A 26,813-nucleotide genomic window follows, 5' to 3' on the forward strand; every position below is an offset into this window, starting at 1 on the left:
ATCCCGGGGCAGTCCTTCCGGACACAAGCGCGTGTCTTCGTTCCGGAGATGGGTGGCTGTCGGGTTTTGGGTCAGGCCTCGGGTGGCTGGCGGCGGGGTCTGGGGATCCGTGCAACGTCCACAGCCGCAGGCTTTGGCACCAAGGCCCGGTGATTACACAACCCCCGCCCCGCTTTGTGTAGAGGGAGGAGACTGGGGCCGGGGGAGGGTGTGTGCGGGATCTGGAGTTAGGTAGATATGGGTTCTAATTCATCTCTGCTGTGTGACCCTAAACTAGTCGTAGACCTCTCTGAGCCTCAGTTCTCTCTTCTGTACATTGGGGCCAGTAGAACCTGAGATTTCGGGAAGCTCAATCCAGGCTTCCTGAAGCATTCATAAGAAGCCGCAGGGTTTGGGAAGATGGGTGTGGAGATAAGAATGGGCAGCACCTCTGGAAGCAGTAATTCCCCTGTTGTTTACAAAACCGTTCCCAGGCATCAGCTGCAACGTCGAGGCGCCAGCAAACCGTCGGATCCCCCGGGTGACCAGCCTTTCCCAGGACTGCTGAGACCGGGGACCTTCAGTCGGGAAGAACTGGTCGATGTATTGAGGGCGGCTGTGGTGGACCGTAAAGGTGAGGGGTGGGAGGGACAGGTGCCGAGAGACCCGGAAGGGGAGGAGTCTTCACCCGAGCCTTCTGAGGATCTGGTTCGGTACTTTACGAAAACCTGTGAGGTCAAATCCTGGTTCTCCCACTCACGAACCTCACTAGCTGCGACCAGCCACGTACTCTCTGCCTCAGCATCATGGGATGCAGCTGTGGAGAGCGAGAGTGTAAATAACCAGAGAGCTTTGCACTAGTAGGCTCTCAGTAAAGTGTTAATATATTGAGGGACAAAACGGGCTTTGGAGTCATATCTAGCTCTGTAATCAGCTTGCTGTGTGGCTTTAGGAAAATAACAATGTCTCTGTGCCTCAGTCTCCAGTGACTTATGAATTTTCTCAGCTATTTATTGAGCACAGGTTGTGTTCCAGGCACTGCTCTAGAACATAGCTGTCCAGTGCTGAACAAAATAAATATGGTTCCTGCCTTCATGGAGCCAACATTTCAGTGGGAGAAAATAAATGAAAAAAGTACTTACTAGTGATCAGTACTGTTAATAAAACAGCAGTGGTAAGGATCTGCAAGAAAGGAGCAGACATCAGATTGGAGACTCAGGCCTCTTTGTGATGATCACATTTGATGATGTGATGATGATATAAGGAGCAAGCCACGTGAAAATCAGACATGGAAAGCAACAGGTGCAAAGGTCCTGAGGTTGAGGCAGCAAGCTGAGCATATGCAAGGTTCAGAAAGAAGTTCATTTCAGGGAGTGGTTGATAACTCCTGTATGAGAGTTGTACTGGGACCACATGATAATACAAATTGAGAAAGTCTTTGTAAACTGTTTTTGCTGTTGCTCACGTTTATCTATTACATGTTTCAGGACCTCTGGTGACATTGAACAAGCCACAGGGTCTGCCAGTGACAGGTATGGGCAGGGAAAAGAGATGCAGTGAAAGGGGTTTTGATATGTGTGAGAGCAGACAATATCAAAGAGAAGGGATGTTGCCTCTGAGAGCAACTTGTACTCTTCCTTTTTTTTTCACCTAGGAAAACCAGGAGAGCTGACGTTGTTGTCAGTGCTGCCAGAACTGAGCCGGTCCCTGGGGCTTGGGGAGCAGGAGGTCCAGGTTGTCCGAGCATCTGGGAAGTAAGTGGTGGAGGTGATAGAAAGGTAGGAAGATAAGCATCTATTTGGGATGGGGGCAGAGCCACTTAGGAATAAACATTTTCCACTGGCTGCTTTGGGATCACAGAGGTAGGAAACAAGGAAAAAGAGGAGGAAGTGGACAGATCTGGGTTCAAATCTTTATGCACAAACTGATCTTAGGTGTCACTGAGCCTTAGTTTCTTTAATCATAAAACAGCTCAGTGTATAGTCACTTCTCCAGGCCAGTATTGTTAACTGATCTGTGATACTCTTTCCTCATAGCCATCGGTAGAGATGGTGCTTGAGATGAGATGTTTCTGCAATTCCACAAACTCATAAGCTTGTTTGTGGGGAATTGAGCCATTCCCTTCTCCAAGGGATCTTCCCAACCCAGGAATCAGACCCAGATCTCTGACATTACAGGCAGATTCTTTACCATCTGAGCCACCAGGGAAGCCCATTTAATAGCTAATATATGTGAAATTCCTAGTAGAGTGCCTACTGGTAGACAGTCAGCAGTTGGTGGTAATTGTTATGATGTTTGGCTCTGAGCTCCCTGGGAGCCAGAGCAAAATGAGAAACACGTTTAAGCTATGTACTCTTTATTATCAAACACGGGGAAGACGTACTTGTTTCTCAGGAGGAGGTCTGCGTTGTAGTCCAGATGTTACTCCTTGGCCTTCAGCAGGTCCGTGTTTCTTCCTCAGGGTCTCCTTCTTTTGCCAGTGGTCCCAGGGGATTTTAACTTCTGTGATTTGTCTCCTTTCTCCAGGGAGGCCTCGGGCCTTGTGCTCCTCTCCAGTTGTCCCCAGACAGCAAGCCGCCTCCAGAAGTTCTTCACTCACTCACGGAGAGCCAGGAAACCCACAGCCACGTACTGGTGAGAAGGGCTGGGAGGCTCCAGGGCAGCGGGGAGGTCCCAGCAAACAACTCTGTGACCTCCTCTTGCCTCTTTCTCAGTGCTGTCACTGATGGGATCCCAGTTACTTCTGAAGGGAAGATACAAGCAGCTCTGAAACTGGAACACATTGATGGGGTCAATCTCGTGAGTCAGGGCCTGGGTGGGGAAGACGGGACCCTCAGACATACCCCTCAAGAAGAGTCAAGGGTATAGATATGGGGTGGCTGGCCCTTCATTCCCCTAAAACAGGTGAGTGACCACGGCCTATACTGTGGCCCTTGTCCTCGGTCTGGTGGGAACAGGGAGGGTTTGGGGGCAGCTCCCAGGTGTGTGTGAAGCTTGTTCACCCTTGGGGGCTGACACCACAGGTTGTTCCAGTGCAGTCCCCATCCCGAAAGGACATCATGGAAGGTGTCAAGAGGACCCTTAGCCACTTCCGTGTGGTTGCCACGGGCTCTGGCTGTGCCCTGGTCCAGCTGCAGCCACTGACAGGTGGGTCTGGAGCCCCAGCTAGACTTGACAAACTGTATTTGGTTGGGGAGGCAGGGAATGGGAGGAAGGTGGTAGTTTCACTGGCGGCCTGGGGAGTCTTTAATGGACTGTAAGGGTGTATGTGACCAGCTCCACCTGGAGGGGGCAGTGCTTCTCCTGTCAGTCTGATGGTCACCCCTTTGCAACTCACCTATTTTTTTTCTTACTGCTCTCAGCATCTCTTTACCTTCGATGTTCTCTAGTTTCACTGTGATGAATCAAGGTGTGTGGGTTTAGTTTTATTTCTCAGGATTCAGTGTGTTTGCTGAATCTGAAGATTAACCTGTTTAATCCATCCTGAAAAGTTCTTCAAATATTGTGCCTCTTGCATCCTCCCTTTTGAATGCCTGATAGCATCTGAGTTTCTCATTCACCTGCTATGTCTCAACTTTTCTAACACATTTTTCACATCTTTATCTTTGCCGCATTCTGGGTAATCTTCAGACGTACCTTCCAGCTGAGTAATTTTCTCTTCAGTTGGATCTAACCTGCTAGTTTAACCTACCCATTGATTGTATTGTTTACATCTACAAATTCAAGTTGGTTGTTTTACAAATACAGATGGCCTTTAAAAAAAAATAAGGCATCTGTTTTTTTCTTTCACATCAAACTTTTTAATTTGCATAATGCTTTTAACAAAAATAGCTTCCCCCCAAAAATTTTAAAACACTTATTTACAATCTTTGGTCTTCAAAAGCTGTGAGTGTTCCTATCCAACAGTCAAGCAGCCAGGGCTGCCCATGTGCACGTAGCTCTGTTACAGAGCAGCCCATATTCTCTCTGCTGAGGTGTGGGCCCTGGCAGGACTGCACCCAGCAAGGGAGCAGTGCTTTCCTCCAGTCCACACGAAGGCCAAGTCAGCCTGAAAATCGTGACTCAGTCCTGCCAACTGCAAGGTAAATGAACTTTTATAATACTTCTGAAAAAAAAAAAAGAATACTTCTAGACTTGTTGCCTGCATTTTTTTTTAAGATTTCTTTTAGTTTTTGGCTGCGGTGGGTCTTGTTGCTGCACGTGGGCTTCTCCTGTTGTGCAGTGAGGGCTTCTCTGTTGTGGTGGTCGAGTCTCGTTACGGTGGCTTCTCGTTGTAGAGCATGCGCTCTAGTTGTAGCTCAGTAGTTGTGACACACGGGCTTAGTTGCTCTGCGCATGTGGGATCTTCCCTGACCAGGAAGCTGTGTCCATTGCATTGCAAGGCAGATTCTTAACCACTGGACCACCAGGGAAGCCCTTGCCTGCGTTTTTTAACCAATGTTTTACTCATTCTTATTAAATCAGTTTTTTTTTTCTGGCTGCATGGCATGGCTTGAGGGATAGTTCCCTGACCAGGAATTACTGGGCCCACAGAAATGGAAGAGCAGAGTCCTAACCACTAGACCGCCAGGGAACTCCCAAAGTCCTAACATTTTTGTCTAGACTTCAATAAAACTAATGAGAACAGTATTCAAACCCAATAAAGCATGATGCTAAAATCTCAGATCTCAAAGGATATTCAAGTTATTATACCTCTAACCACCTTTACTGCACATACCGTGGACCACCACCCTGCCTTTCTGATTTAAAGTTTTGTCTGCTCACCAATTGCTGTGGTCCATCCTGTGGTTTTATTTTTCACACCAGTAAGTAAAGGTGACCAACAGCCACTGATTCAAGTTTTTCTAAGAATTATATGACCTGGTCAGTCTTCAGATTGCTTCGCACCTTCTCTTGCTGATCTGTCAGCTTTTTCTTTACCTATAAATCCCAAATGGCCAAGAACACACATCAACTGACGGTCCATGCTCTGGGCAAGCCTCTTTGTTGATCACCTCCTTCCCTGTGCTTGTCGTCCATCCATTCTCCTAGCCTTGAACCCAATTAGCGATGGCATCTGTTTTTTTCTCTCATTACTTGTTCTTGTTTGTTTTTACTCATTTAAAGCACACCTATATGGTGTTTCTATAATTCTTTTGTCTGGAGATTCTAAGGGTCTAATTCTGTTGTGATTTCTGCAGACTTGCTCCCCTTGGTGGAATGTCTCCTTATTGCTCTGGGGTTCAGGTTGTGCTGGGTCTTCATCTATGGAAATCCTTTACTGCCTCATTGGCGGTGGGGACTTGAGGGGTTCTGCCTTGCTTCTGCTGAGTGGGCTCACATCACTGCTTCAGGACCTAGAGATTAACACCTCAGTTGGAAGTTCACAGATCACTCAGGTGGTATTAGAACCTCAAGCCTGTGTGAGAGCAGCTCACAGTTGGGAATTCATCTTCCTTCCCCTCATCCATACCTACAGAGTTCATCTGCCTTCCTTGATGGCTGGCTTTTTCTCCTAGTCCACCCTTGCATGGAAGATGTAGCCTCTCAGATTTCATTTGGGCACAACCTCATCCCTGGCCCCTTGTCACTACTTAAACCCAAGCCCCCTTAGCCCCAAGATTGGAAATACCCCTAGAAGAGGTGAAATGTTGACTCTCTTGTGCTCTGGATTTGTTTTCCTTTTGTATTTTCATCCAGGGGACTTTACTTTCCCCTGTGTCCCGCTGTGTATTTAAAAGGATGATTGTTACAGTTTTCCAGTGTTTCTAGGTGGTTAATAAAAGATGGGTATTTAGATTACCCAGTCTACCATATTGCTAGACATGAAAGTAGACAGACAGCTCCTGGGTTTGAATCCCAGTCTGTGGTGGGCTGGTTACTTCTTGAGCTGAGATTTTCCTGTCTATAAGGTGGAATGATGCTGGGTCTCACATTATAGGGTTTTCAGGAGTATTAATAAGTTTACATATATGAACTATTTCATACCCATTACGTTTCCCCAAAACAAGTTCAAGTTGGTGTCACCCAAAAGAGCAATTTAATGACTCATATAACTTCTAAGTTCAGGCTTGTGCACGCTCTGGGGCCCACCAGCCACAACTAATGAGCCCCTGTGCTGCAACTATTGAAGCCCTCGCCCCTTGGAGCCAGCAAGTTGCAACTACCGAGCCTGCGTGCTGCAGCTCCTGAAAGCCTGCACACCCTAGAGCCTGTGCTCCACAACAGAAGCCACCACAATGAGAAGCCCATACACCGCAACTAGAGAGTAGCCCCCACTCTCCACAACTAGAGAAAGCCCGCATGCAGCAATGAAGACCCAGTGCAGCCAAAAAAAAATATAGTTCGGGCTTGGCTGCATCCAGGCTTGGAAGATGTCATCAGAAAGCCATTTCTCCCTCTCTTTCCACCTCCCGCGTGCTGGCTTCTTCCTCCCATAGGAGCAGCAGTTATCCCCCATGGAGGCAGAGATGCAGGTGCTCCAGCAGCTCCAGGCTCACTCTACAGCAGGAAAGAGTGCTCTTCATTCCCAGAAGCATCACAAAAAATTCAGGGTTGCGTCTCTTCATGGATGAGTCCCGCAAGGCTGGTGGCTTGACAGCTCTACCTGCCCCGACCTTGCTCCAGAGGCTGGGGTGGTCGTGTCCACCTCACTGAAACCACACCATCTGAGAATGGGGGCCAGGGGGCGCGGCAGTACTGGCTGGGACAGAATGAACTGCTTGCCTGCCATCTGTCCCATCTCCTGTCTTCTAGTGTTTCCCAGCCAGCTACAGGCACACATGGCCCTGCAGCTCTGCCCTGTGCTTGGGGATCACACATACTCTGCCCGCGTGGGCACTGTCCTCGGCCAGCGCTTTCTTCTGCCAGTCGAGAGCACCAAGCCCCAAAGACAGGTACCCAAGTCCACCTGCCTGCAGCCTTCTGGGGTGGGCTGGGGCTTGTTGGGGTGGAGGGATGGATAGCATCTCCAGACGTCCGCTACGCAACTCTGGCTTCCAAAGCTACCAGTAGCCCTGTCTTGCTGTGTGGCACTAAGTGACACCCTCTCTTATGGGTCTCTTCTGTTCAGTAAGGAAATCAAACCAGCCGATTTCTAAAGGTCCTTCTAAGTCTGCCATTCTGTAATGGGTGTAAGAGGTTGTGTATTCTGGTAACACTGCTTTAACAGAAAAACCTCAAGTACCAGAGTATTAACACAACAATTTCCTTCTGTATGAAGTCCAGTTAATGGGATGGGGTAGGGGCAGGCTTTGCTCCAAACAAGTCACTTGGGGGGGCCCCTGGCTGCTGCCATCTCATCAGCAGAGGAGACAGGGCAGGTTCGTGGAGGTGGGGGTTGGTTTCTCAGGCCAGGTCAGGAAGCGGGACACATACTCAACACTCCTGTTGTGCTGAGTGGGGCTCAATCACGGCCTCCCCAACCTGCAGGAGGTGCTGGGGAATGCAGTTTAGCGAAATGCCTAGGAAGCTGATTTGGTGACTCCTAGCTGGTCTATGCTGTAGTGTGTGTGTGTGTGAATGTGAAGGTATTTACGTGTGCAGAGGCACGCAGAACACGGATGCAGAGGGAGGACAAAGTATTTACCTTGCTCCTCTTTCGCTGAGCGCTGCTGGGAACTCCCCTGGCTGAATGCTGGCACGTCTCCGCCCCAGGTCCTGGATGAAGCCCTCCTCGGCCGCCTCTGCCTGACCGCCTCCCAGGCTGCCCGGTTGCCCCTGCACCTCCATTTGCACTGTCTTCGCCTCCCAGGCGCCAGGCCCAGGGACCCACCCATTGAGCTTCTGGCTCCTCTGCCCTCTTACTTCTCCAGGACCCTGCAGTGCCTGGGGCTCCACTACCAATAGTCCTGCTGGAAAGCGGTTGGGGTGGGAGGTGAATGGGCTGTGGTCAGGCCCCAGAAGAGTGTGGTCAGGCCCCAGAAGAGTGTGGTCAGTGCTCAGCATGCAGTCAGGCCACCGTGTAAAATGCTGGGCGCTCTAGTGGGATAGACCTGAGATCGCATCCTAAGGCCATTTGCTGTGTGGTGTTGGCCAAATTACCTCACCTCTCTGGGCTTTAAATAATAAAAGTACCTACCTCACAGGATCGTTTTCAGGATTTGCTGAGAAAGAAAATGTTTATCACGGACTGTGCTTTCTGCTGAGTTCAACACATAGTCTTTATGTTTGGCTGTTTCTGGCCTAATTCTAGCTGAGAGAAAATGTTAAGAGTTTTTTTTTTCTTTAATTTGTGCTAAAATACACTTCGTAGACTTTACGATCTTCACTGTTTTTAAGTGTATAGTTCAGTGGCATTAAGTACATTCACATGGTGGTGTAGCCATCTTCTGCATCCAACTCCAGAACTTTCTCATCCACCCAAACTGAAACTCTGTTCTCATTAAACACCAACTGCCCATCCCCTACCCATCTCAGCCCCAGTAGCCACTGTTTCCTGTCTCCAAGAATTTGACTACTCATTTAGATGTTAGATATTTTACTTTAAAAAACCATGTAACATATCAAACATACCGAGTGCATAAAACATCTGTGTGACTTAAAGAATAACTAAGGTGACACTCACGTAACCACCACTTGGCACAAAATAGAAGCATCCTTCTCCTGTCTTAGAACAAAGCTGTTCTCAACCCTGGCCCCATATTAGAACCCCCTACCCTGCCCCCTCAGAAAGCTTAAAAAAAAATCCCCATGCCTCCCCTGACTGCACCCCTAAGATACTTTTACCAGTCTTGGATAGAGACATCTTTTTTAAAAGCTCCAGAACGGGCACTAGTGTAAAGTCACAATTGGAAACCACTCCCCTGACTTGAGAGAATTCTTTCCTTGTCTGTTTTTTTAAAGTGTTACCACATACACATGCATCCCTAAACAATGTATTTTGTTTTGCTTGTTTCTCAAACTCCTGTGGAATGGAACTGTGCTATATATATCCTTTTGTGACTTGTTCTTGCTCCACCCTGGGAAATGCATCTGTTGTGTGGCATGGAGTTGGAATGCTGGGGCTTGCAGTCTATCCACCCAACGTTAATGGACACTTAGGTCATCGGCTGTGACCACAGTGCTGCTGTGGGTCTGCCTGTCTGCGTTTTCTCATTCAGCTGTGCAATAATTTCTGGATCAGAGTGTATTTATCTTGATTTGACTAGTGTGTTTGTTTCCTAGGGCCACTGCAATGAATTACCACAACCTGGGGCCTTCCCTGGAGGCTCAGTGGTTAAGACACTGCACTTCCATGGCAGGGGGCATGGGTTCAATTCCTGGCTGGGGAACTAAGATCCCATGTGCCACATGGCGCGGCCAAAAAATAGGGAAAAAAAAAATTACCACAACCTGAATGGTTTAAAATAGCACAAAATGGATTCTCTCTCCCAGTTTTAGAGGCTGGAAGTCCAAAATCAAGGTGTTGACAGGGCTGTGCTCTACCCAAAGGCTCTACGGGAGGATCTTTCCTTACCTCTTCCAACTTCTGGTGGCTTAAGCACCCTCTGACTTGTGGCCGTATCATGCCAACCTCTGCCTCTGTCTCCACACAGCCTCCTCCTCGATTGTCTTCTCTTCAGTCCCTTGTAAGGACAATTGTTATTGGATTGAGGCCCCATCTGGATGATCTCATCTCAAAATCTGAACTTTAACTTATATCTGCAAAGACCTTTTTTTCCAAATAGACATATCCACAGGTTCTAGGAAGACATACCAACATTCAACCCATTATAACTAAGGAATGTTGAGCTTTTTTCAGATGAGAGGGGCTTGTTGGATATTTCCTTTTGAGGTGACCTTGGCCCCTTGCAGAGGAAGGGACGGGCCCACTCCCTCAGGAGAGGGCTGGGGTTTAGCCAGGTCCACTCTTCTCCGCTGAGTCTCCTGTTGTTGCTGGGTGGGAGTGCGGGGCTGTGCTTTGGGGGGGAGTTGCTGACAGCCTCTGGCTCTTGTCCTGGGCCCTGGAGTACAGGGTCACACTATACCCTCTCTTCACCCTCCAAGAGAAAAGGAGCCGAGCCTCGAAGACCTCATTTGCTCTTTTTTATTTGGCGCTGCATCCAGGATAAGGGTGATGGTGATGGAAGCAAGGGCTTCTGTGGCCACCTGTCCCTTGTGCCCTGCAAACCCCGGTCTGTGACAAGGGTCAGAGGTCCTGGAAGGCTCAGTGTCGTCACGAGGTGTGTCTTGGCCTTTGGTCTGTCACAGAGTCTGGCCTTGCATTTGCCTTTGGTCTTGCTCTTCCTGTAGATGCTAGGAAGATTTCCGTCTTCAAAGGGCTGAGACCACACATTACTTCCAAAGTAGGGACCATGAAGGCGCTGGGGAGCAAGAGCCTCCGTGTGAAAGGAGGGGAGAAGGAGGAGAGATGATCAGGAATCTGTTCAGGAAGGGGGTCCTGAGGGATGCAAGCCCTTCCCTTGGGGCACAGGCCAGCCTGGGGGCTACCCTCTACCTGTGCCCTCCAGCCCTGACCCCGATAGTCAGCACTACCCAGCAGGGTACTGGTCACAGTTTGAGGCCCACCTTTTTTGGTTTCAGGGCGTTGGGTGCCAGCTTGAGCTCAGGGTTAGGTGGGAGGGAAATCAAAACCTTGGCGGTTGGTAGAGTCATCAAGGCCTTGTCTGTGGTCGACAGGGCCTTGGTGCCCACCAGCTTGCTGTGCTGTAGTCTGAGGACCTGCCCCTGGGGCCAGGGCACATGGGGAGAAGGCAGCCGGGGCTTGCTGTGGAGGCTTGGGAAGTGGTAAGGGGCTGTGGGAGCAAGAGGGGCCGTGAGGGGCTGGGGAGGGGCTAAGGCTGACCAGCTGCCCCTCAAGGTGTGCGTGGAAGGTGGGGAGGCAGGGGGAGATGAGGGCAGATGGAGCCCACCCAGTTCCTTCTCCAGAGACCATGGGAAGGACACAGGGTTTGAAGTCCAACAGACCTGGGTCTGCATCCCAGCTCTGCCCCTTCTGAGCTGTGCAACCTCGGGCAACTTCCTTACACTTCCTGATACCTCGGCTGGAAAATGGGGATCATAGCACCTCCCTCGCTAGGCTGTGAGAACTAAAGGAGCTGGTCAGGTAGTTACACAGTTTAAACTGTTATGTGCTGTACAGATATTAGTTCTTTCCCCCAGAGGCAACTTTGCATGGCAGCAAAGACAGAATACTACAGCAGGAAAAGTTGGGGCTCTGGAGTGAGATCAACCTGGGACTGAGTCCTGGCATCTTCAAAATGAGTACAACTGCCTCACCACGTGACTACTTTGCAGGGGGGTGGATCACAGTCATTCAGTCATGCAGTTTTTAAAAATACTTTGTAAGTGGTGGCTTTTACTTACTACCGGTGACTCTCTGGTGGGGCTGTGGGTGGGGGCAAACCCAGGTGGTTAGGAGGGGCTTGGAGAACAGGAAGAAGTTGTCTTGAGGCCCTGGGGTGTTTGGGGGGAAGGGTCTTACCCAGGGCCTGGGAGTTCTTCAGACTCAGTGGCAATCTGTTCAGAGAGTAGGGATGCCTGTCCCTGCTAGCTAAGGTCATGGTAAAAATGCAGCCCATCCTCGTGCTGGGGGTGTCCCACTTCCGGAGATTGGGATGGACCTGGGCTGTGGCACTTTTCGCCTTGCCTTTCTTCCCCTTTCCAGGGGCTGAGGTGGTGGCAGTGGAATCTGGCTTCTCAGTGTGCCCCAGGCTTCTGGCCCCAGCAACTTTCCTAGAAGCTGACCTGTGGATGGGGCTTCCTGAGTCCTTGCTTTCCCCAGAGCCTCTCGGGGCCAGCAGGTGAGGGAGGGCTGGGCGGACGGCCATCCGCCGGTGACTCATCGCCAGGGGCTTCTTGATGGTGGAGCCCTCTACTAGAAGCCGGATACCCACATACTGGGGCACCTCCACGGCAGGCTGTCGGGAAGAAGGGGAGACAAGGCCTGCTCAGACCATGGTGCTAGAATCCTAGGTCTAGAAAGACTTAGGGCAGGGTAGATGGAATTAACTTCTGGGGCACCTGGTCAGGAGACATTTCTGGGCTGAGAAATGCAAAGTCCGTCTCTGTCCTCTAAGGGGTCTGAATCAGTACCTGGAGGGTCACAGAGCCCCTGAGATAAATAAACCAGCGGAGTGGGAGGCAGTCTTAGCCAGGCCCCCACATCCACCCTTCCATCCACCTGCCCTCCTCAACTCCCTGGCCAGGAATGTGTGTGTTCTCCTCCACCAGCTGCTGTCAATGGACAGCTTCCTGAGATGAGCCAGATTCTCTGCTGAGAGCATGTGAGTTACAACACCCAGACAGATAAGAGGCCTGGAGCCTGACTAAATTCTCATTTGAACCAAGGGAAGCAGAACCTTAAAGAAGGCATTCTGTGGAGAGAATAATGTTGCAAATATACAGAGGGAGACAGAAAGATCCAAGAAAGGAGCTCCTGGGCCATGTTCAGTTCTTACTAAGCTGAGCTGTACTTCCTGCACTGGACACAGAAGAGCCCCTGCATATTGCTAGGAACACTCCTGTTAACCTAGGGCTAGGCTGAGGGGTTTTCCATGTCATCAACAGATCCTGATTAAAACCTATCTAAACATCAGTGTCATTTGGAGCTTGTTAAAAATACAGATATCAAGAGACTTCCCTGGTGGTCCAGTGGTTAAGAATCTGCTTTGCAATTCAGGGGACGCGGGTCCAATCCCTGCTCAAGGAATTAAGATTCCACATGCCATGGAACAACTAAGGCCCTGCACCGCAGCTACTGAGCCTTCACGCCACAACTAGAGAATCCGTGCCCTGCAGCAAAAGATCCGCAAGACGTAATGAAGATAATGAAGATCCTACATACCACAACTAAGATGTGATGCAGCCTAATAAATAAATATTTTAAAAATTTACAGATATTAACATCCTACTGTATAGCACAGGGAATTACATTCAATATCCTTGGATAAATCATAAAGGAAAAGAATATGAAAAAGAATATGTATATGTATAACCGAATCACTCTATAGAAAAATTAATACAACTATAATTTATATAAATTAATACAACTGTAAATCAGCTATATTTCAATTAAAAAAAAATACAGATATCAGAGCTCATGGGAAGCCCAGTTGATACAGAAAAACTCATCTTTATGGGAGAATCTCAGCTCATAAATGCAGAAAGAATGATAGAAATAGCAATGTACCATTCTGCAACACTAACAGAACAGGCAAGAATCAAAACTGGATATCAAAACAAGTAGGTGAAAAGGATGACAGGAAAATGTGTCATCTGCACACTGCCAAAGAATCACCTTACAAAGAAAATGATCGCTGCAAAGTGAAGGATGCAACTTACCATGCAGAGATCTGGTAGCATGACCTTAACCGCGTGATCAGACTTAGCATCACCAATCACGAGACACTCTGACAGTGGGTGTCTTGTGAAGCTGTATGAGGCACCCAGTATCACCTCTCAAGTGTTCTTGACAAAAATGTGTAATGTGAACCTCATCAAGCTGTGTGACCTAACTTCTAGTTTATAGGACATTCAGATAACAGAAGTTAAACACCACCATGAGGAAACAATCAGATAACTCCAGAATGTGGGACAGTTCCATAAAACAATCAGTCTGGTGCCTTCAAAAGATCCAAACATGGGTGGGAAAAAAAGCAGTGGGGCTGTTCTAACTTAAAGAGATTAAAGAACATCAAAGAAAATAAAATACCAGGAATAAATTTAACCAAGGAGGTGAAAAACCTGTACACTGCTGATGAAAGAAACTGAAGATGACACAAATAAATAGAAAAATATTCTGTACTCATAGAATGGAAGAATTAATATTATTAAAATGTCTATAGCACCCAAAGGAATCTATAGACTCAATGCAATCCCTATCAAAATTCCAATGACATTTTTCACAAAAATAGAAAAATCAATCCCCAAAGATGTACAGAATCACTTAAGACTTCCGAATAGCTGAAGAAATGTTGAGAAAGCACAAAGCTGGGAGCATCACACTTCCTGATTTCAAACTATTGAGTTGGCCAAAAAGTTCATTCGGTGTCCCCCCGCCCCCCCTGCACCCCCCCAAGCACATATGGAAACTCAAATGAACTTTTTGGCCAAACCAATGTATTACACAGTTATAGTGATCAAAACAGTATGATACTGGCATAAAAACAGACACACAGATCAGTGGAACAAAATTAAAACCCCAGAAATCAATCCATACATTTGTGGTCAATTAAGTCATGATAAACGAGGCATGAATATACAATCTCTTAATAAGTGGTGTTGGGAAAATGGGACGGCCACATGCAAAAGAAAGAACCTGAACCACTATCTTATACCATATAGAAAAATCAACTCAAATGGATTGAAGACTTGAACATAAGCCCTTAAACCATAAAACTTCTAGAAGAAAACAGCCAGGAAGTTCCTTAACTCAGTCTTGGCAATGATTTTTTGGATTTTGCAACAAAAGCACAAATAAAGAAACTAAAAATCTTCTAACAGCAAAGGAAATCAACAAAATCAAAAGACAACCCAGCAAATGGGAGAAAATGCAAATCACTTGTAAGAGGTTAATAACATACAAAGATATAAAGACAATCTTTTTTTCATGCAGGATCTTAGTTTTCCCAATTAGGGATCGAACCCACATACCCTGCACGGAAGTGTGAATGAAGTCTTAACCACTGGATTGCCAGGGAGGTCCCCAAAATATATAAGGACAATCTGATTAAAAAATGGACAGAGGATCTGAATAGACATTTTTCAAAAGAAGACATACAGATACATGAAACAGGGGCATGAAAAGGTGCTCAACATCACTAATCATCAGGGAAATGCAAATCAAAACCACAATGAGATACCATCTCTCACCTGGCAGAATGGCTATCGTCCAAAAGACAAAAAATTACAAGGGTTGGCAAGGATGTAAAGAAAAGGGAACTTTTTTGCAGGTTGGTGGGAAGGTAAATTGGTGTGCCCACTATGGAAAACAGTATGGATGTTCTTCAGAAAGTTAATGTTAGAGCTACCATACAATCCAGCAATTCCACTTCTGGGTATTTACCTAAAGGGAATGAAAAACCATTTGAAAAGATATCTGCAAGCCCATGTTCATGGCAGCTCTATTTATAATAACCAACATATGGAAGTGGCCTAAGCATCCACTGGCAGATGAACAGAGAAAATGTGTACATGTAAATATATTACGGAATATTACTCAGCCATTAAAAAGAACAAAATCTCAGGACTTCCCTGTCAGGCCAGTGGTTAAGACTCCACGCTTCCACTACAGGGAGCACAGATTTGGCCCCTGGTTGGGGAACTGCAGGGGCACTGGTTTGGTCCCTGTTTGGGGAACTAAGATCCCATGAGGTGCAGCCAAAAAAATAAAAATAATGAAATCTTGACATTTGTGACAACGTGGACAGACCATGGATATATTATGCTAAGTTAAATAAGTCAGCGAAAGACAAATATCATATGATCTCAATTATATGCAGAATCTAAAATAAAAAACGAACTGAACTCACTGATACAGAGAACAGATAGCTGATTGGTGGGCAAAATGGGTGAAGGGAATAAAAAATTACAAACTTTCAGTTACAAATATATAAGTCATGTATAGAATCATGACTATAGTTAATAATGTTGTATATTTGAAAGTTGCTGAGAAAGTAGATCTTAAAAGTTCTCATGCAAGAAAAAAATTTTTGTAACTATTTGATGATCTATGTTAACTAGACCTATGGTGGTGATCTTTTCACAATATATACAAATACTGTTATGTTGTACATCTGAAATTAACAATGTTGTATGTCAATGATATCTAAAAAGACAAAAACAAACAGAAAACTTCAGAGAAACCCAAGCCATGCCTATTAGGCCCTTTAAGGCAGCTACACATCTTTTAAGCATCCCAAGAGTATACCTATAGGTCTCAAGATTCAGTCTTGAACACATTTTGAGTGAAAAGACAGAGCTGCATGGCCTTTTGGTTAACAGTAGAGTGGCACCCCACTCCAGTACTCTTGCCTGGAAAATCCCATGGGCGGAGGAGCCTGGTAGGCTGCAGTCCATGGGGTCGCTAAGAATCGGACACGACTGAGCGACTTCCCTTTCACTTTTCACTTTCATGCATTGGAGAAGGAAATGGCAACCCATTCCAGTGTTCTTGCCTGGAGAATCCCAGGGATGGGGGAGCCTGGTGGGCTGCCGTCTATGGGGTCACACAGAGTCAGACACGACTGAAGTGACTTAGCAGTAGCAGTAGCAGAGCTTCTATAATTTTGAGGGCTGCTGTTTTACTGGAACCTCATGGAAGAGGAGTTATTTATTTGAGCAGGGATTTGAACCCAGGGAGGTTTCAGAGTCTATGCTTGTAACAGTATGCTACCAGCCTCTAGAAGTATTATCCAACACACTAACTCATTTCATCCCCTAAACCCCAGGAGAAAGATGGTAACAGCATGTCCATCTTACAGACAGGGAAATGGAGGCTCAAGAGGGTGGAGTGGCTGTACCCAGTCACTGCAGCAAGACCAGGACCCAAACTGGGTTTGTGTGACTGCAGAGCCCTAAGCTTTACTACAGGGAGGCCTCCCTGGGTCCTGCCTGGGCCTGGCCACCTCACCTGCTTGTAGATGAGCTCAAAGGCCCCCGTGTCACAGTTGCGGTCCAGTCGCCGGTCGATGACCACACGCAGGGTGTCGGCCTGCACGCCGGCACAGAGCCTGGCGGTGACAGCCGTGGAGGGTGCCATGGTGGGGCTGGCGTTGATCTCGATCAGCCAGGGCTGGAAGTCCTCACCGAACACAAAGTCAGCACCGTAGAGCTCGAAGCTGGCCTTCCGACACTGCACGGTGTCCTGGGAGGTCTGCAGGGCGTGGATCACTGCGGCCTTCATGCCAGGCACGATGACAGTGGACCAGGCGTTCGGGGCCCCCGTCTCCTGCAGGTGGGCCTGGAATTTCTGGCTTGACCACATGTTGTCTGGGGGCAGCAGTGGGTGCCGGTGGCATGAATTCTCCAGGTGCTTCTGGATGGAGTTGTTGCACAGGTGCACGGAGCTGGGACAGAGAGCAGGAAGCTGAGGACTGGCTCCCTGTGCCCCAGCCACTCAAATGTGGGGAGGGCAGGCAAACCCCAGAACCAGTCCTGCATACACTGAACTGTGCAGCTGAGTTGACAAAATGCTCATCACCATCTTCTAGGGCCGCTACCAGTCTGTGCTCAGGACCTCTCTGAGGGTACTAAGTATGGGGCCACAGTGCCAAGTGCTTCGTGACAGTGTCACAGTTAACTCTCCCAATGCCTGGAAGAAGGCAGCTCAGAGTACAGGGCTTGTAATCACCAAGACGTGTGCTCAAGTCCTGTCTTCATCGCTGACTGGTGAAATCTCATATAACTCGTTTAACCTGCGTGCTCCTTTCAACATGTAAAAGATAGGGGTAGTAACAGTACCCACTTGGCCAGGTTTTCATGAACGTCAGAGATAATATACATGAAGTGCTTGGCATTCGTCACATGCAAGCACTCAGTTAACCGACAGCTATGAGCTCCATGTTACTGGCTCCATTCTACAGATGGTGGTGACTGATGCTTAAACAGAGTTCCACTTGACCCAAGTCACAGAGCTTGGAAGCTGCAAAAAAGGAATTTGAATCCAGGGCTCCACAGGCTTCCTCTCACCTCCAAGTGAATGCTGCCTCTCTATTTCTCCTGATCCCCCTCTACCCTGCTCTACATCTTTTCTCTCATAACACGTATCACCTTTTAACCCATTGATGATTTTACTGATTATGTTCACGGCTTGTCTGTTTCTCCCTGCTGGAATGTGAACTCTTGAGGGCTGGGTTCATTTCATTCACTACTGTGTCCCAAGTGCCTAGAATGGTGAATGGCTCAGGGTACACGTGCCATAGGCATCTGCTGGGTGGAAGGATGGGTGGATGGATGACACCTGCCTGCCTGCAGAGGCTGTGTTCAGAGCCCAGCACCGCACTGGAAGCACTATTCCTTGCCAGCTCCCCAATTAGATTAGGAGCCCATGGGACTGAGGGGGCTGAGGGTTGGGGGGGCTCACTTGTCCAGGTTCTTCAGGGAGAAGGGCTGTGTGGAGAAGCGGATGTAGCTGTCACGGTAGAACCACACAGTAAGTGGGTTCCAGTCAGTCACCAGGAACCACTGCCTCAGATCAAATTTGGTGCCAAAGATGAGCAAGGGCCGCTCGATATACTTCTGCACCACCCACTTGCCGTCCTTCATCATCATGGGGTTGCAGTCCACCAGCTTCAGCATTTCCTCCAGGTGGTCCATGCACATGATACCTAAAGGGGGAAACAGGGCTGGTTAGGGATCAGGCCAGGCTTTGGCTGGGAGATGGGCTAGGGGACTATGAACAGTTCATCCTAAGCCCTCATCCCCTAAGGACAGGCCCGAGTGGGTAAGCCTGCCTTTCTCCATGTTCCCTCTGGGAAAGCTGAGAATCTGCCAAGGATTTTTTTTTTAATTAACCAATTTTGATGATGGAAAGGAATATATGCACATATAAAAATTTAAACAGTATTGGGTCTTTTTAAAACCATATACATATATGACTTTGATTCGTTTTTCATAATAACAGAATATAAAAGAGCAGAGGCAAAAAGTAGGCAGTACAAAAGGGTACACAATTAAGAAAAAAGCAACAACACACATCTCCTGCTCCAAAGAAGCCAGGTGCTGCTTCCAGGTCCTATGGATGGGCACTCAAGTTATGGGAGAGTCTGTGTGTGCCTCAGCTGCACAGCGTTCTATGCATTTAAACATCCTAAGGAACTGGAACAGTGCCTGGCACTTGGTGAGCATTAAGTAAATGTTAACTCATCCTAATTACTAGTTACCTGTGAAAAACATCTCTAGTTATAGATTTGCTGGCTCAAAGGGTATGTGCATTTTTTCAATTTACAGAACAAAGATGTTCTAACAACTTGCACTCCGAGTAAGAGTGTATGAGATTGTGTGTTTGCCCACATACTACCAACACTGTTGATGATTTATTTTTGCCATTCTCCTAGGTAGAATGGTATCTTTTAATTTTATCTGTTTTATAACAAGTGACGTTAAGCATCTTATGCTAATAAGGTATTTTAATGCTGATAAATACAGCTGACCATTGAACAATGCAGGGATTAGGAGTGCCAACCCTCTGAACAGTTGAAAATTATTGTATAACTTTACAGTAGGTCTTCTATATCCCTGGTTCTGCATCCACAGATTCAACTATAGATCATGTAGTACTAAAGTAGATACAAAGTGAAAGAATCTGCATATATGTGGACCCATGCAGTACATTCATGTTGTTCAAGGGTCTACAGTAAGAATCACACTGCAAACAAACACCTACACTCACAAATCAGTCATTTCTTCACTGCTTGGTCCTCCAAACAGTCTGACTGCCTGCCAATGGCACAGAACAACTTGTGCTTGGTTCCCAGGCCAGATACTTTCTCAAAAGCCCAGACTGATTACTAAGATTGCCAATATCATGATGACTTGTATAGCCACAGATTGAGACTGTTCACGACCTCTGACCCAGCAATTTCATTTTTAGGAATTTATCCTAAAGAAATAAGTGGAAAAACTACTATAAATGGAAAGATATCTGCACAAGATATTCATCAGTGTTGCTAACAGCAATTAACCAATCAATAATCAAATAAATAGGGGAAAAACTGATGGCCATCTAAATATCCATCAGAAAAGGATTAAGTAAAACCACAAGAGTACATATACACAAGATTAGACTGTGCAGCTGTAAGACAGAATGAGGTAGGAAAGTATATACTGTACTTTTATATAAAATTTAAAAACAGGCAACACGAATCTATGGTATTGTAAGTCAGAATAAGGGCTTCCACTGCAGGGAGGTAGAGACCAGGAGGTAGTACGGGGCCCTCTAGGGTAAAGGTAATGTTTTATTTTGTAATCTGGGTGCTGTGTTTCCACGAGTGTGTTCCCTATGTGACAATTCACTGAGTTGTATATTCACAAAGTGTAGCCTTGTCAATGAAGTGGACTGTATACATATTTCAATTAAGTTTTACTAAAAATGGAGAGAAAATGTTGAAATACACTGGAATTCACTGTACTGTTCTCTTTGCTTTTGTGTATGTTTGAAAGTGACTAACAATAAACTAAAAATGGGGGCCAGGGGGAAGCAGATCTAGATGTACAGAAATGGAGTGACTTCTAAGATCTATTAAGAAAAAATAAAGGTGAAAAAAAGTAAGTAATACTCACTGATATGGAAAGATAAATAATGAAAAAAGGAAGCTACAGAGTAGTATGCTATTATTTAGAATAAAACACACATACAGCCAACATGCATAGACCAGAGTATAGAAACACACCACAAGATAAACAGCAGTTATCTCAGTGAAATCAAAGGTGCCCTTAGTTTCTTCCACGTTTCTGTACTGTCTGATCTTTTTTTAATAACAAGTATGTATTTTCAAACCTAGAAAAGACCAACAAAACGACTTCCAAGGTAGAAGAAGACAAGACTATGATGCTAGTTTTAGAGAGACATCCCGAGAGTGTCCCACAGTGTGTGGAGCTGCGGCAGCTTCACTAGGACATGAACAAATTCTCCCAAGGGCAGTATGTGGGGCGATCCATTGCCAAAAGTCTGTTTTTTACATCTTCGAAGTCCTTAATGATCTTTTAAAGGCTGGGCTAATGCACCATCCCAGCCTGCTGGGTGCCCTGTTCAAATTCCATTCATGCTGAGCAGTCATAATAGTGGCTAAAAACTATAGCACTTACATAGCAGTTACTCTGACAGTATAGGATCAAAGCACTTTGCATATTGTACTCATGTAATCCTCTTGGGTAGGTATTATTGGCTTCATCTTACCAAGGATGAAAATAAGGCACAGAAGAGGTTAACTAACCTGCCCCAGGTCTTTCGAATATTAGGGAGCAGGGCTTGGGTTTGAACCAAGAAGTCTGACTCTCAGCATCCACACCCTTAACCACTAATCGGAGAGCCCTTAGATGACAAGTAACTGCAGTGAGTACCACCAGGCCTGCCTAAATCATTAACCTACACTCTCAGGGCAGGAGATGAGGCGCTGGTATCATCATGATGTTGTTTAGTTGCTAAGTCGTGTCCGAACTCTTTTGCGAAGCCATGAACTGTAGCCCGCCAGGCTTCTCTGTCCATGGGATTTCCCAGGTAAGAATACTGGAGTGGGTTGCCATTTCCTTCTCCAGTAGATTTCCCCGACCCAAGGATTGAACCCATATCTTCTGAATCGGTGAGCGGATTCTTTACTGCTGAGCTGCTAGGGAAGCCCTATCGTCATCACAGCAGCCAACACTCAAGGGGTGGCTATTGTGTCTGGCACTGTGCTGAGCGGTACATGCACTACCTCATTTAATCCTGGCCTCAAAGGAGGTATTATCATCAACTCTCACAGATGAGGGAACTGAGGTTCAAAGAGGTGATATAACTTCCTCAAGGTCACACAGCGCATCAGGAGCAGAGCTGGGATTCGAACCTAGGCAGTTTGGCTCCAACAGAGGCTATACTATTAACCTCCTGTGCCTCTGGTTGGGGAGGGTGTAGGGTGCTGGTACAGGAAGCAGGGGCAGACCCCCACCTCGTCCACGGGACTTGGCTCCCGGCTTCACGATCCAGATGTTGCGATCTCCTTCCATGTCCATCTGGGGTACCACAGCCCGCAGCTGCTGCAGGATGTCCTCACAGCGCTGGACCTGAGTGTCGAGGTACCTGAGTTCTGCCCCCTCGCTGTGGGGAGATGATGGGACTTGGGCAGGGCTGGGCCTGGGGGCATCCTGGTGAACAAGGCAAGGGGAGACACAAGCCCCCTGGCCATGGTCCCACCAGCTTTGGTCACACCCTTCCCCTCGAGACCCAGACAGGGCTCTCCCAATCCTCCACCCCCACCCTCAGGCTGTGCCCCCGATCCACCCTGCCCAGGGCATCGTCCCCAACTGCTGGAATGGGACTTCTACCTACCGTATCCCCTCCCACTCCAATACTCCACCTTCTGCCACCTCTCTATTATATTAAAACTGCTCTTTGGCAGAATTTAATCATACCAGCATCAAATGATGAGGCACCTCTACATGCCAGGCACTGTGCCAAGGGCTTTACATACATTATCACTAATCCATCTTCGGGGAGATGTTATTGGTCCCATCTTAGAGAAGTATAAACTGAAGCTTGCAGGGTTAAGGGATGTGCCCAAGGCCACACACTGAGTTAAGAGGCTGAGCCAGGATGCAAACTCTAGCCTGCCTGAATCTTTCATCCACAACTGTTTTTGGAGGTTCACTCCTCTCCTAATCTTTAACCTAACACTGGTAGATAGGCAGGCCCCTTCCTCATCTAATTCTTTTCTTGCACAACTATATCATACATCTCCTAGATTTATTTCTCCTCCCATCACTTACCACCTGACACCTACACTTATTTGGTGACTGCCTGTCTCTGCTCACTCGAATGTAACCTCTATGAGACCAACTTTCGTAGTCGTTATTCTCTGTTAGACTCCCGTCCCCAAGTAGTACCCCAGCACTTATCAGGTACTCCCTAGAAATTTGTTAAATGAATGAATGGTTGGATAAGGAAGTCTCTGGCAGCGACTGGGCTGTATGGATAAGAGTTCGGGGACAAAAAGGAACCTGATTCCTACAGGACACGAAATGTCCTCAACTAAACCAAGTCACAAAACATCCCAGATGGCGGCCTCAGCCAAACTCTCCCATTTCTTTTCTTTTGACTGAACAGGAAGGAAGCCTCCGCTAGATGGTAACCTCTCTTTTAACATCTCTCGGATGTTAAAGAGGCTGGAGCCTCTTGGATATCTCCAGCCACAGAGAACTTATCTCTGTTACTAAGGCTGGCATAGCAGTGGCAGCTGGGCAGTGCTGGGAACAAGGACAATCAAATGGAGGGGTCTTGGCAAGGCCTCCTTTTCACACACGAATCCTGGCCCTTCTATTTCCACAAGGTTTGCTGGAAACGTTTCTGTGGCCATGGCATAAAGAATATACTGAGCAAATCTGTGATCTGGCCCAGGAAAGTGTCACATGGCAGTGGCAGGGACACATGCAATCTGAAAAAGCATATTCAACATGACAGTATGATTTTATATTTAGTTAAAAAAAAAAAATTAGTTCTGTGGAAAGTGGACCTGACGGTCAGGGGATGGGGAAAAAAAAAAGCCTGGTTGGTGAGTTGTAGATTTGTTTTTAAAAGCTGAGAAGCAGCAATAAATATTGACTTAATTAATGTTAATTATCTAACAATTCAGTGCAATGTTACATGAGGTAATATTTTATGTAATCCTGATTTTTTTTTTAATTAACTTTTTTTTTTGGACTGCTTCATGTAGCATGTGGAATCTTAGTTCCCCGAGCAAGGATTGAACCTGCACCCCATGCACTGGAAGCAGAGTTTTAACCACTGGATGACCAGGGAAATTTCCTAATCCTGCTTTTGAGAGGTTCCTTCAGCCCTCGACCTGCCCCACATCCAGAAATGTAAAGGACTGACATTATTTCCACCAACTATTCTAACTCAGTCCTGACGATTCTTTTTCTTTCTTTTTTTAAATATTTTTAATTTATTTGGCTGTACTCGGTTTTACTTGCTTTCTTTGTGGCATGTAGGCTCTTTTAGTGGCAGCATGTGGAATCTAGTTCCCTAACCAGGGACTGAACCATGGCCCCGTGTATCAGGAGCTTGGAGTCTTAGCCACTGAATCACCAGGGAAGACCCCCAGTGATTCTTAATTTCAGAAGGGCAGCTTTATGTTTTCTGGCAGCTAAGGGGAAAGTATGGGATCACCTAGTTTTCCTTCTCTAATGTTTAAAAAAAAAGATACAAATGAATTATTCATCAATGATGTGGGTTTGCTGGCTAAGTCATTTGTTCAAAGTTCATGTACTAGTTCTTCAGTCTTCCCTATCAATCATTAAATCTGTCTGTTTCTTTCTATTCTAACACCACGCCACCTGAGGCCTTTAGCCCTCCCCCTGACTTGCTCCAAGTCTCCTCGCTTGAGCTGTCTGCTCGTGAGGGCACGGATTTTGCTTCATTTCTGGGGTCTGGCACAATGCCTGGCACATAGGAAGGGCTCAGTAAATGCTGAGTGTTTTCTTGCCTTCAGGCCCTCTTCCTGCCAGTTTTTCCTGCACATTGTGCTGAACAGCATCTCCCTACAACAGGCCCAGGCCCATCTCAATACTCCTTTCCTCTGCTCAAGAATCTTTCCCCACAATGTGTCCTGAAAATACAACCACTAAGGATTCTTGGGGCAGGGGACTGGGGTCACATAAGTACAGGATACACTGCACACTCTGTCTCTCTTGGGAGTTTACACCATCTTCTGAAAAGTCCTCTATCAAGGAAACCTATTTTAACTTTGTTCAACCCAGTGTTTTCCAAATGTGACTGGCCACAAACCCCTTTTTTCACAAACTCCATTTCAGCATATAGAACTAGCATGCTATATAATAGGCTTTGCAAAATGCTGGTTTCCAGGATAAAATCTAAATGACCTAACAGAGTCTTACTTTGTGAATGAATACTATGAGTCAGTGCTGAGCACATCATAAAAATTACCCTGTCTAATCCTACCTTTGAGGCAGAACATTATTTTTAAACCTATTCTGCACTTGAGAAAAGCTAAGATCAGATAGGTTAGTGAGATTCCCAAGGTCACAGAGCTTGGAAAGAGCAAAGGCAGAACTTGAACTCAGATCTGTCTGACAGCACAGGCCATGCTACACCGAGATCTGGGGAAGAGTAGTTTGGACCCTAATATGAAGCCAGTGAGAACTCCTGAGGGTTCTGGAGGAGAATAGTAGGGTGAATGAAAACAGGGAGACTTGGGGAGGAGCTGGGGGCGGTGGGCATTCGACAGAGAGGTTCTGTCCCTGACCATCAGGTGGGAACATGAAAGCTGCCCGAGAGCACGCCCCATGGCCCGGGCTGCAGAGGCACTCACTGGACCACTTGGTAGTAGCGCTGGAGGAAGAGGGACCAGCCCTCAGGGCCCAGGCAGGGCGGGGTCGCCACATCCTTGTCGATGTCCAGATGCGCCAGGTTGTTAAGGTGCTCCTCGCAGGCACACAGAGCCTCATCCACAAACTCTGGGGACACCGACACTGGCTTCTTCTCCTGTTTCTTTGGCTGCTTGTCTCCTGTAGAGATGGGGTAGAGGTGGGGGCTGTCACTATCCCACGCTCCACAGCTCCCACTGCCCCAAGGCCTGTCACTTACTCGTGATTTCACCAGAAACACACCTGCAGTCCCTACTGCTGTGGGACCTGCCACTCACCTGGGGCTTTGTTCTAAATTCACCTGTGGTCTCAGTGTGCATCCTTGCCCCTCACTGTGCAGGACCTGTCATTCATTTGAGGCTCCATCCTAAATGACCCCAAAGCATCTCAGCACCTAGAGTCCCAGCAGACACACCTGTAGCCTCTCTGTGCTTGGGAGCTCTGACACACCTGAGGCCCCTTGAGCCCCTGCTCCTGACACACCCAGGAGACAGCCATGGGGAGGTGTCCCTCTTGAAGAGCCAGGGACTTTCTTCTCACAGCAGAGCTGCCTCTCCGTTCAAATCCCTGAGGAATTCTGGGAACTCTGGCTGATGGGCCTCTGGCTACAGGATGGAAGCTGTGAGGTAGGAGCTAAGTCCAAAAAGGGAAAGGGCCAGCAACTGGTTGAGCCGACAAGTAGGGAGAGACTCTCTGGGTCCCCCTTCACACAGCACGAGGGGTCCTCAGACCATATGCAACTACATGGTTTTACTGCTGCCTCTCCTCACAGATCTGAGCTCCCCACAGGCAGGGATGGACCATGTCCTCTTAAGTCTGTCCTCTCTAGAGCACTCTGCCACACGCTAGGCCCATCGGAGGACTGAGCGAGGCAGTGGGTCAATTAACAGATAGGAAGACATGTGGGTAAGTGGGTGGGTGGGACAGAAGAATGATGAGTAGATGGGCCAGAAGATAGATTAAGTGGTGGATGGCAGGATGGAAAAGAAGTACACGGATGGGGAGGCGGGTCTGTGGAAGCATAAGTAGGTAGATAGGCAGGAAGGTGGAGTGGGTGGATAGGCAGTATGGAGTTGACAGAAGTAGGTGAATGAACAGATCGACAGTGCGGGGAAGGATGAATGGATGGATGGGTGGATGGGTAGGTGAATGTGAGATGGGTGGGTAAGTAGGTAAGCAGATGGATGAATAGACTGTGGACAGAAAGAAGGGGAGATGTATGGAAGAGTGGGTAGGAAGGGGTGGTGGATGGGCAGACGGATGAGAAAAATACCATGACAGATGGGTGAGGTGTGCTGGGTGGGAGGATAAATGGTTAGGGGGGCAGAGGTGACCACAGTACTTACTTGGGGCCTCTTCTTCTTCGACAGAGTTTGACTTCCACTCGCACTTTACCACCAGCTTGAGAACGTTGCGGGCAGCTGTCAGCCAGAAGTCCTCTGCTCCCAGGGCAGGGGATACCCTCCTCAGCCCCTAGGCTCCAGGCCTGTTCTGGTTCCGGAACCTGATCATGACCTGCCCCACTCTGGATCCGGAACCTGACTACCGTTTCTGGCTCTAGAATCCCACTTAGAACCTGGCTTCTGTTTCAACTGTGGAACGAGCCCCTGAATCTGACCTGACTTGGTTCATATTCCACCTTCAGAATCTTGCTTGGTTCTGCTGTCTGATTTCTCCTCCTCTGTTCCTGATCCACTTTTTTTTTTTTTATTGTGCATGTGTGTGATTTTCTATTTTTTTTATTTGAAGTATAGTCGATTTACAATGTCCTGATCCACTTTTGATACTTAATTCTAGCCTGAGAAGCAGACCTTGCCCCAAATCTATATAGGATT

General features: G+C 47.2%; 2 protein-coding genes across 21 annotated transcripts in view; one reads left to right on the top strand and one right to left on the bottom strand.

Moving 5' to 3' along the window:
- Positions 1–26,813, top strand: part of RPUSD3 (RNA pseudouridine synthase D3) — a 27,481-nt gene continuing 668 nt past the window's right edge. Inside the window, exons 1-9 of one of the 6 annotated variants that reach the window (XM_019984475.2) lie at positions 1–149; positions 474–613; positions 1,467–1,511; positions 1,634–1,733; positions 2,506–2,613; positions 2,694–2,778; positions 3,003–3,126; positions 6,715–6,854; positions 7,615–8,044. In XM_019984475.2, the coding sequence (XP_019840034.2) occupies positions 49–149; positions 474–613; positions 1,467–1,511; positions 1,634–1,733; positions 2,506–2,613; positions 2,694–2,778; positions 3,003–3,126; positions 6,715–6,854; positions 7,615–7,806 (1,035 nt within the window). In that variant the 5' untranslated portion in view covers positions 1–48 and the 3' untranslated portion in view covers positions 7,807–8,044. Of the gene's footprint in view, positions 150–473; positions 614–1,466; positions 1,512–1,633; positions 1,734–2,505; positions 2,614–2,693; positions 2,779–3,002; positions 3,127–6,022; positions 6,855–7,614; positions 8,045–12,580; positions 12,795–26,813 lie in introns of those variants that run through there. The other 5 variants (XM_070776255.1, XM_019984477.2, XM_070776256.1 and 2 more) reach the window with 5 other exon arrangements.
- TTLL3 (tubulin tyrosine ligase like 3) overlaps positions 9,963–26,813 on the bottom strand; it is a 23,725-nt gene continuing 6,874 nt past the window's right edge. For 4 of the 15 annotated variants that reach the window (XM_070776241.1, XM_070776240.1, XM_070776235.1 and 1 more), the window contains exons 7-15: positions 26,325–26,417; positions 24,924–25,119; positions 21,546–21,694; positions 17,984–18,227; positions 16,532–16,967; positions 11,647–11,819; positions 10,867–10,943; positions 10,468–10,694; positions 9,963–10,277 (exon numbers count right to left, since the gene is read on the bottom strand). In XM_070776241.1, coding sequence (XP_070632342.1) covers positions 9,972–10,277; positions 10,468–10,694; positions 10,867–10,943; positions 11,647–11,819; positions 16,532–16,967; positions 17,984–18,227; positions 21,546–21,694; positions 24,924–25,119; positions 26,325–26,417 — 1,901 coding nt within the window. In that variant the 3' untranslated portion in view covers positions 9,963–9,971. Of the gene's footprint in view, positions 10,695–10,866; positions 11,820–12,543; positions 12,694–14,703; positions 14,966–16,531; positions 16,968–17,983; positions 18,228–21,545; positions 21,695–24,923; positions 25,120–26,324; positions 26,418–26,813 lie in introns of those variants that run through there. The other 11 variants (XM_070776236.1, XM_070776237.1, XM_070776239.1 and 8 more) reach the window with 11 other exon arrangements.

This window comes from Bos indicus, chromosome 22, assembly GCF_029378745.1.
Source record: "Bos indicus isolate NIAB-ARS_2022 breed Sahiwal x Tharparkar chromosome 22, NIAB-ARS_B.indTharparkar_mat_pri_1.0, whole genome shotgun sequence".
In the NCBI taxonomy this organism is placed as follows: Eukaryota; Metazoa; Chordata; class Mammalia; order Artiodactyla; family Bovidae; genus Bos; species Bos indicus.